Genomic DNA, 10,405 nt, shown 5'->3' with positions numbered 1-10,405 from the left:
ACTATATTTTTAGCTTCTCAACGCATTAGAAGCTAGACCAACTCCTCTCAGTGTGCTTTTTAACCTTTTACTTTATTTCCTGAAAAACTAGCTTTGAGTAGTTTTTTAAAAGCCAGCTTAACAGCTGGATTATTTATTTTAGCTTTTGGCTCTAGCTGATAGAAGTCAGCAAAAGCATGAAACAAACATACTCTAAATATAATTGTTAACTTTTCCCAACATCCGTGGCAATTAAAGAGCTTCGTAAATTTTTGTGACAAGTCATAAATGTAACAGATCCTAAATGTAATACGTATGGACTCACTTCAATTTTACTAGCTGATGAAACAGGTAGAGTCGACCTTTACATTTCTTTCCTTCAATTCCTTGTTATAAACATCTTTTCAGCAACTAATTAAACAAATATACCTGAACATCAAATCAACTATTATTATTTGGACCCGGACCTACCTTAATGATTAGGTTAATTGTACCTTAACCTTAGTATCGAACCCAGCCTGGCACGGTGCCACGGTTGTACCCTTGCCTCACCTTATCTTGGAACAAAAATCAAGCCGATGCTCCGTTCGCTTCGCTGAAAAAACAAGTTAAAATACTGTTTCGGCTGATTTGTTGTGAGAGAAAAACACCTTCGTTTCCTCCCGGTCTGGCCCAAGGGCGCTTTGGATTCTGTGCTGCATAGTCTCCAACAAAGTCCAGGTAAACAAACAAGTGATTTGTATCTCTCGATCCTGTCCATAGTTTTCTTTCTGAAGTAGGAGTAGATATACTTGAGAAAAAACAAGGCCATATGCTCCATCAATAATGCTAGAACTACTACAGGATATGGCTTGGTAGAGAAGAACGGATAATCGACTTCATGGTGCTTTTACAAATGACTCATCATTTTTTTTTTTTTGCCAATTATTCATTATTTCAATTTTTGTTTTGTTTGGTAGTTATGCTCGACTCTATCTTACAATGATTATTACACTTTTATGTTGAATTTCTAGAAGCAACTGAACCGAAACCAGTTATATTTAACCAAACTTCAGAGTCTAAGAATTATCTATACTCGGAGATGATCTTGTCATGTTTGTAATGTACAAGGGCCTCAAGAATTTACATAAACCGCTGCGATTGTCGTCTTCTAAACGTAGCATTGAGCTCTGCACACCACACAATTTGAAAGTTTTATGTACAAGATTGTGTGTACCTTCTCTTAAACAATACCAAGTGCTTATTTGTACCCGTAACATTGCTACTCAATTCTTACGAAGCATTTGGAACATTATTCAATCGCAAAGCCAGCGAGAGAGGTATGACTTTAAAGATGGCAGCATGGCACAACCGCCCCCGCCCCCCCCCCCCCCCCCCCCCCCCCCCCCCCCCCCCGGCCCCCCCGGGTCCACCTCCACTTGGCGCGCTATGTATACGAGCAGCTGGCCTCCGCCACTCCCATCCGTCACATTATCACAAGGAGTCGTCCAGGGTTCCATTCCAATCAAGAAGCCGAGCTGAGCTGTGCCGTGCCCCCACGTCCAGCGGTCGAGCACCACCACACCACCTCCTCCTCCGACGACGACGACAGCGTCATGGGCAACAGCCTGCGGTGCTGCCTGGCCTGCATGGTCCCCTGCGGCGCCCTGGATGTGGTCCGCATCGTGCACCTCAGCGGGCACGTCGACGAGTTCAGCTGCCCCGTAGCCGCGGCCACCGTGCTCGCCGCGAACCCCAACCACACGCTCACCACGGCGTGGTCCCCGTCCGGCGCGCCCGGGTGCGGGTCCAGGAAGCTCGTCATCGTGTCGCCCGACGCCGAGCTCAAGCGCGGCCGCATCTACTTCCTCATCCCGTCCGCGACGCTGCCGGCCGACCGGAGGAGCAAGAAGCAGAGCAGCAGCGGCAGCTCCAAGAAGAGCGGCGGCGGCGGCAGCAAGCGGCCGAGCCAGAGCCGCCGTCACCACCACAGCGCCAAGAAGAGCGCAGCAACTGGCGACACGACGGAGCAGGACAACTACCTGAGGGAGCTGCTCGCCGAGAAGACCGGCGGCCACCACCGGAGGCGGCGGAGCGGCGCCCGCGTCGGCGTGTGGAGGCCGCAGCTTGAGAGCATCGTGGAGGAGGCCTCGGACTAGATCGACGGCTCCAAGAGCTCGATCGCGCTTATTCTTTTGGTTTTCTTTCTGATCTGCCGATGTGAATACCACCATCGATCGAGGACGAGTCGTCTCCGGCCGGTTCTCACCTCTCGATGCCCTCGACACGTATTGTGATGTCCAGGGTTGAGCGGTCTTTAGTTCGGGAGATGAGGGGAAAATTGTGACAAAATAATTGCAACAGCCACAACCTGTACAGAAAGATTTGGTTGAGTTCATCCGAAATTTCAAACACATTTGTCCCTTGTCCACTTTTCTCCGTTTGATTAACTTCCGCCGACTCGAATCGAAAACTAACATGCAGGCGGCTCAATTGCTAAATAAAAAATTAAACAGGCAATTTAAAAGCGACAGATCATATTCACGTGCAGAAAATACTCCTATGCATATGTGGTGCGACAGAGAGATTAGCTTCAATATGGAACGCAGATCCGAGATCAGAAGACGGAGATGCACGTATCTAAGTGTTCCTTAATTAGATTTTGCAAAGCTTTTTCGAAGTCCTTGAGTACGTGCTTCGTTGTTTCGCAAGTCGTCGTCGTTCTGGCGAAGCGGACATAACATGGGGCGCCATTGGGCGTTGTGTTCTTCTCAGAGTCACAGCCTCACAGGCCATTTCGGTGTGCTCAATTGCACATGCACTCGCATAATTTGCACAGAGGCTTGATGGGTTCGTCTGATTCTGACGTTGGTGTCCCGTGTCCTAGACTTTTTTTAGAGACCGCCAAATCGCCAATGTAACACGTACCAGCAGAACAAGCAGTTGTGGCACTGAGCAATGATTCGTTCTTTGGGCCGAAAGGCCTTTTGGGCCTGAGGCTTTGTTAGGCAAGCCGAAGTGCAAACGGCTTGTAGTGTGGTGTCAGGCCCGTGCAGGAGGAGGCATACGAAATTGTGAATGTGCCAATTGACTTCTTTTTTTTTTTGAGAATTACACACATATTTATTTGCACTCAACTTAATCTGGAAGTTTAGCATTATATTAGAGGAGTAAAAATGCTCTCACCACTAGGCAAGACCTCGAAGGTAAGCTCGTATAGCAATTACATGTGGCTCGTTTAGTTTACATGAGTAGCATATCGAAGGACGATCGTGCCCACCAATCGTTTTTTTTTACTACTACGAAACAATTTAATTTATTTTTAGAGGTGTCTAATATCGATTTTCAGATGCCCCAGTGTAGTCATAAATCATGCTATTTTCTTTTAGACGGCTGTTTTCTTGGATTTGAATTCGAGACCATTCTCTTTGTGCCTAGCATTTGTTAATAACTAGATAAGAAGGCTATTTTTTTCTTCTAATTCAGCTACCAAAACTCTGTAGTGACTCTAATAAATAGTTTTAAGTGAAAAGATTGTCAACTATAAGTTGTACATCTCGTCGAACACTATAATTTTAATATAGAGCATGCCACCGCCGAGGTAGTTTAAAATTTTAAATTTCAAAAATTTGATAACTTATTATTGATGAATATTTGGGCATTTAAACGACCCAAATAAAAAAGTTGGTTTCCAAATTTTAGAGCTCGTCAAGGACCCAATTTTTTAGACAGGTTATGATTGTAGAGCTAGTCTAAATAAAAGGTGGAGGCCACTTATAAAGTGCCTCAAGAAATGAATATTGTGACATCTTATAAACCTTTTTTATATCGTCCCCCAACGCTTACGGTATAACATCGCTCTAGAGGATGCTTAGAGTAACTCCAGAAGACTCTTTATGTTCTTCCTAATTTATATGAATAGAGATTTTGGAGAGAAAAAACTCTAACAACCTTTTTAATAGATTTCTAAATATAGACATCCTCTATTCTAGAATTCTCGTTTAGCCAAAGATTGAGAGCGATGATGACTCTCTAGAGTGCTAGCGTGGACCACCACATCAACAAACGGGTTTAATTTGGACCTGTAACATACCATGTGCCAAGTTCAAGGAACAAGATGTGCATTTTATGAGTTTGGGAACCTAAATGACCCTTTGCCAAATTTAGGGGTCGCTAATGCATTTTACTAAAAAAACAAGATATAGAAAACAATTTTTACTCGAATAACGCTCCAAGACTCTCGAAGATGCTCTTAAAGATCTATCGGTTCCTTGATGGCTCCATTTTGTAGTTATGTTAAGGAGAGGGCCATGCTAATAATGGTCTATCCAGGGCTACTCTGCTCTATTTTTTCGGTGTACTCCCAACTTCGCTAGCCAAGTAGAGACAGCTCTACGAACTCTATTACAGAGAAAAGGTGAGGTTGAGGGTCTACTCCAAGTATTTGTATTTTGTGGAGCATCTAAAGGGTTACTTCAAAAATTCTTTTTTTTTTTTGTGTGTGTGAAGTTGTTGCGTGTTAGAGTTTGACGAAGCAAAGCTGGTTTTAGTGAAGTGAATGAGTCCCAAACAGACCCCTAATTCTTGTTCGGACGCTCCCTTTCTATCATAACAGGATCAGCGACCGAGTTGCCTGCCTCGCGCAGTCGTGCCCCATTTAGCAAGAACATACAGCATCAACGTCGTGGGAAGGGGACGGGAGCAGCGACCGCTGCTGTTTTGATCCGGTCCTGCATGACTGCATGCCACGCCGCACCGTGCCCCGCGCGCAGTCGCGGCGAGAGCGCTGGATGCTCCCGGCTCCCGCCCTCCCGCGCGCTCGTGGTCCGTGACCCGGGCGCCGTGGCGCTCGCGAACACGCAAATCGGTCGACGACCGCAACATTTGTGGTGTGGTGCCATCATTGAGTGGCCGGTTCAGCTGGACTCCGAAGAGCAGCTAGCTCGTTTTTTTTATGACAAGCTAGCTCGCTTGTGGGTGGCACCCAGGGAGCAAACGCTACGTACCATAGTGTATGTCAGTGTGTGTTGAACGGATTTTGACCCCACTCGCCGCGTGCAATCAAGTGCAGCGTCCTCTTGGTCTTCATGCCCCAAATGTGGCTGACTTGCACTTGCATTGTCTTGTTCAGAGCGAGTCCGCCCTTTTGTTCTCCGACACACGGTCTGTTGAAACTTCATCTAGCAGTACTAGTGGTTAGGCACGGAGGAAACGTGGTCAAAATCCACGGTCAAATCCTTATACACGTTTAATTTAAACAAAAAAGCTCAAATACAAGGGACTAGCATGCTGAGCTGCTGCTGACCGATTCTACTCGACACTCATTGCCTTTGGGTTAATGCGTACGTGTACTTGACAGTGCATGTGGAGCCGTGGAGGTGTACCCGTGGAAGGAAGGACGCATCGTTCAACCGGGTGCTACGTGCAGTTCGGCAGGGAGAGACTTTGCTTATGTCAAATGAGAAAAATTACTAGAACTGCTTTTTGAGAACGTGTGCCTGGACACAGATCGAATACAACCGACCAATGCGCAGCCATGACTTATAAGCCAAATCAGCCCAAACGAACAGGGCGATTGAGCTCAGGTCTTCAAATCATGTTTTTTTCACAAGAAAATGAGAAACTTGCCAAACAAGCATCTGTTATAACTAATCAGTCTACAGAGCTAGTCTTGACAAACAAGCATACGTATGGTAATTTCACAAGAAAATGAGAATACGTGAGGTCATAAATTCTTTACGGTTGGTTACACTAGCTCTGCATCGAGCACTAGCGCGCGCATCTCAATGTAGCAGAGATCGATCAATTTGAATCTTGATGAATGTTCTATTATGACATAATATTCAGTTCAATTTTGACTACAACATTTTTCATGTGTGAAAAAAAATTGAGGAACAAAACTTCTTTACCCTTTTGTCAAATTGCCATGTGTCCTAGACTCTAGTATCCTAAATCCTTTCTTTCCCCTCCACCTGTTAAGGAGAGGCACCCTTGCGGCAAGCATCTCCTCTGCCAACATGGAGGCCTCCAAACAAATAAAGAAATGTGTTCAACCCTATCCTAGACACAACAACAACCCTATGCAAAAGAAACAGTTTTATGGACATCACGTCATGTCTTGCCATGTTCTGCAGTCCTTCAGTCAGTGTAGAGCATCGACTGCGGGAAAAGCGACATGTCCTCTCGGGGCTCCTCCTTGGCCCTCGACGCGTGCATGGCGTCGTTCTGCCTCTGCTGCTGCTGCTGCTGGTGGCTCATGTACGAGCCCATCGGGTTGTCGAAGCCGGCGGAGGAGAACGCGAAGCTGCCGCTGCTCTGCGCCGGCGCGCCAGCGGCGCCGCTGAGGCCGAAAGAGCCCTGCCCGCCGAACCCGTACTGCTGCTGCCCCGTCTGGTAGGCCATACCCGGCTGCGCCGCGAGGTAGTGGCCGGCGTTGTCCGCGGGCGGCGGCGCGGGCCGGTAGAGTGCGGCGCTGCCACGTGCGGCGGGCACGTCGTGGTTGTGCTTCCCCTCGTAAGTGGTGATCACGGCGCGCAGGTCGTGGGACGCGCGCTCCACGTGCTTGCGCACCGGGCAGCCGGCCGTCGTGCACTTGTAGTAGCTCCTGCAGTCACGAGACAGCGTTCACGACGATGAGCAAAAGTTCACACTTGCAGTAAGCTTTTAATTCTTTCCACGGAGAGGGAATTTTTTTTACCTGGGGTTTGGATTTCCCTTCACCACCTTCTGCCCGTACTTCCTCCACCGATAGCCGTCATCGAGGATGTCGATGTCGCTCATGGTCTGGACAACGACCCTCGGCTCACGCACCGTCCGGTTGCCGGCCATGGAGATACCCTCGCCGTCACCGTCTTTCCTCCTGACAAAAGCAACAGGTATTCAATTCCACTTGTTCGATTGTTCCAAGCATGCAACAGAAACAACTTGGCGCAAAAAAAAAGGTACTGTGTCACCAAAGCACGCACTCACCATCTCTTGGAATCCGGCTCGTCCTTGTCGAACTCGTCGCCGCCGGCGTTCGCGGCCCGCGGCGAGCCCAAGCCGACCTCGTCGTCCCCGAACGACGCCGAGGAGTTCTCGGGAGTGGCGACGGGCGTCCCGCCGAACGAGTGCTCGGACGCGTCGCCGCCCAGCAGCAGCTGCGCGGCGGCGCTGGAGTTCCTGCGCGTGTTCTGCGGCTTGGCGTGGTTGTGCGTGCCCTTGTACACGATCTCGGTGATCTGGCCGTCCAGCGACCGCTCCACCTTCTTCTTGGTGGGGCAGCTCGGGAAGGTGCACTTGTAGTAGCTGCGCGGGTTCTCGCTCCCCTTCACCTGCTTCTGCCCGTACTTGCGCCAGTTGTACCCGTCGTCCGACGACCGCCTCTGCGACTGCTGCGCCTGGTGGCTGTACCCGCCGCCGCTCGCCGGCACGTGCGGCGCCATTGCGCCGGCGTCCGACGACGCTGCCTGGAACGGCCCGCCGTAGGCAGCCTGGCTGGATCCCGCGTCCATGGCTGCAGGTTGCTGCTGCTGGTAGCCCCATGGCTGCTGCTGCTGACTTCTATACGCCTCTTCACCCTGAAGTGTTGCAAGGGATATTTGTATTATGTTATGGTGGAGTATAATTTTGTCTTTGGCAATTATAGTACAAACAAAAAGATTACAAGATCATGACATGATGCTACCTTTTATATTTGTTATTTTGTGTGCTTATTAAAGAAACAGTCCAGGATACTATGCCAGCCAGTAGTTCTGTTTTTTTTAGTGGTGTAGGTGTCTCTTTTGGACAAAGTCATCAAAGAACCCACGAGAGGGTGGTGACATAAATGGATGCTGATCTCACCAGTGGGGCCGCTGGAATCGGTGGCTGGAAGGTCGTCGTCGTCCGCACGGCCTCTTCGGTCGTCGGCGCTGTATGGAACGAGAAGTCCGGGTACGTCTGCCTCTGCTCGTCCTTGCCGCCTTGCTCCGCGCCCGGCGTCGCCAGCCAGCTGAACTGCTGCGAGGCGAATGCGTTCGTCGTCGGCGAGGGGAAGATCTGAAACGTGCAAAGCGCATTAGCATTCCAGAAAACATGTGGACGGCAGTGCGCGCCGCTGCACGGACGGCGATGTCCAGCGTGGTGCAGCTGCGCACACGCACGCCTGGTGAGTGCTCCGCGCGACAAGTCAAAGCCCCACGGCCGCGCGACCATGACCCGCACAGAAATGGCAGCAGGGCAATGATGGCGCGGTTTGAGCGGGGTTCGTCCGTGCTTGCTTACACTGGAGCTCAAGAGGGCCGGCGAGTCGAGGAAGTCGGCGGGGTTGAGGCCGCCGGGGATGTTACTGAAGAAGGACGACGGCGTCAGGGGCAGAGACGGCGGGGTCATGGCCTTGTACCTCGACGCCCCGCCGGCCGCGTCCGCGGATCCCCCCAGCATGTCCGTGAAGCTCGTGCTCGCGAACGAGAACGACCCGGGCCTCGAGTTCGCCGCCGGTGCTTCGATGCTCCCGGACGACGAGGTGGTCATCGGCGAACGGCGGAGGGGAAGGGAGTCGCCACTCGCGACGATCGAACCCGCGGCGCTGCGCTGCGATGAGACCGGTCGTGTGTGTGTGTGTTCGGGGAGCCTGTCACGTCGTGTCCGGCGTGCACGTCAGGGCTGGCCGGCGCGGTGGTGGAAGGCGATGAGGTGGGAGAGGAGGAGGTGGAGGGAACCGGAGCTGCTTGGTTTTGTTCGGACGGGGAGCTGCGCTGGGCTACATCTATATAGGCTTGGAAAATTTTGACTGTTGACCGGTCAAAGCTCGTGGAGTTTGACTGGCGGCGCTCGCTGGCCAGGCCAGCTTCGCGACGGGATGACTTTGATATACCCACCAATAGTGGCGGACAGCGTGGGTCCACGGTGGCGACGTGGCCTGAGGTCATGTGAGACGGGTGCGCAGGCGGGTAAGATTTTGGGTGACAGAAAGGGTTGGTGGTCACGAAATGTTTCTTTGACCTGCTCAAACGTCCAATGGTATTTCGGGGATCACATGGACTGATTTTTTGATTAAACAATTTTGCTTTAAATTTTGAAATTTGTAATATCTAAAGCTAGTATAGAACGTGACAAAATACATGGTTTATTGAACAAATTTAACTCTAATTGTTTGGATAGGATGTGCGTGTGCATGATCAATGACCCTGTGTTTTATTGTTCTCCCTTCAGATGCTTTCCACAGCTACGCATTCGAGTGTTTAAATTTACTGTTACTGGGATTTTGCTAAATCTGAGACTATTGGATCAACATCGAATAATGAGTAATGTAAATTAGGGGGTCTTTAAACTTATTCGAGAGTGTCGCCTCTATCGTGAAACTACTAAATTGCAGTCTCATATCTCTAAATTCGTTAATAGTGTGTCATGTACTCATGTGAGATTTGAATGTTGCTAATTATTGTTTAAGCGCCCACACAAAAGGAGACAACACGTCCACCTATAGTACATACTCCCTCTCCTCGTTGAGAGGAGATGGCTGGTGAACAATAATCAGGGAGTTTGGACCTTCAAAGAATTATTTAATTAGGACGGTTCCGATCTAAAAACTAAATCATATAGACACTACACATATAAACTATATTCTAATTGATATATTTTTTTTAAATAACCTTTTGTCCAATCGCATAGCTTCTCTCTCCCATATCTCTGTATATTGGTTCTCGTGTAGACATAATTTTTTCGTGACCGTGCCTTGGCATGTTTTTTATTAAGCAGATGTACAGTTAGAAGCTAGCCACGGTAATCCCACGATTACCGACGCCTGCGACCCGAACAGATTTACAAACATTCAATTTGCGACCGTATAGACATAGTTTCTTATCTAAAAAAAATATTTCCTCCTCCTCCTCCCCCTCCTCTATCTCTCACTCTCTTTAAATTTCAATGTCAAATCACCATTTGCTTGGTTAGTATCCTAATTAATGAATATAGAAACTATTAAATTTTGGGTTGTGCCCTTAGAATCTTTTTGAATTCCATATAGCTAATAATTATCTACTAAAATTTATCTGAGGTTCTATTTAGATCCTCATCTAATAAGTAATTAATGTCTTACCTACTACCCAGCTAATAATTAGTTATTAGTTTTTTTTTTTTTTTTTTTTGCAACACAGCTAATAGTTAGTTGAGTACATCCAAACAGGGCTAGCAACTTTAGGGGGGGCATGAAACTGCAAATCAACTGCCCATGGATCTTGATGAAATCCTCCTGGCAAGTTTAGGGATAACTTTAAACCATTTAATTTATGTGATCTGTGAGAGAGAATTTTCTAGGCGTTCCAATTTTAGCAAAGCAGCTACAGTCATGTTTCGGCCAGTTATAAAATATAAAGCGGAAGTGAATTGTTTCAACATTTTTACTGGTTGCTCACAACTCGGTATACCACAAGCAAAGTATATGTATGTTAGGTAAACTTTTTCTGAACCTAATAATACAGTAAAG

The 10,405-nt window shown here is 48.4% G+C and overlaps 2 protein-coding genes across 2 annotated transcripts; one reads left to right on the top strand and one right to left on the bottom strand.

The window, feature by feature from the left end:
* Nucleotides 1–1,460: 1,460 nt before the first annotated feature.
* LOC136459335 (uncharacterized) lies at nt 1,461–2,335 on the top strand. Its single transcript, XM_066459200.1, has one exon. It carries the CDS (start codon nt 1,575–1,577, stop codon nt 2,115–2,117), a length of 543 nt encoding a protein of 180 aa, XP_066315297.1. The 5' UTR covers nt 1,461–1,574; the 3' UTR covers nt 2,118–2,335.
* A 3,439-nt stretch (nt 2,336–5,774) lies between these two features.
* Nucleotides 5,775–8,643, bottom strand: LOC136459333 (WRKY transcription factor WRKY24-like). Its single transcript, XM_066459199.1, has 5 exons — nt 8,203–8,643; nt 7,783–7,977; nt 6,928–7,517; nt 6,656–6,817; nt 5,775–6,562 (listed from the first exon to the last, which is right to left on the bottom strand). Exons 1-5 carry the CDS (start codon nt 8,449–8,451, stop codon nt 6,097–6,099), a joined length of 1,662 nt encoding a protein of 553 aa, XP_066315296.1. The 5' UTR covers nt 8,452–8,643; the 3' UTR covers nt 5,775–6,096.
* Nucleotides 8,644–10,405: the final 1,762 nt, after the last annotated feature.

The sequence above is a fragment of the Miscanthus floridulus genome, chromosome 6 (assembly GCF_019320115.1).
Source record: "Miscanthus floridulus cultivar M001 chromosome 6, ASM1932011v1, whole genome shotgun sequence".
Lineage (NCBI taxonomy): Eukaryota > Viridiplantae > Streptophyta > Magnoliopsida > Poales > Poaceae > Miscanthus > Miscanthus floridulus.
The sequence above is the reverse complement of the archived record's forward strand: the minus strand, read 5'-3'. Positions and strand labels throughout refer to the sequence as shown.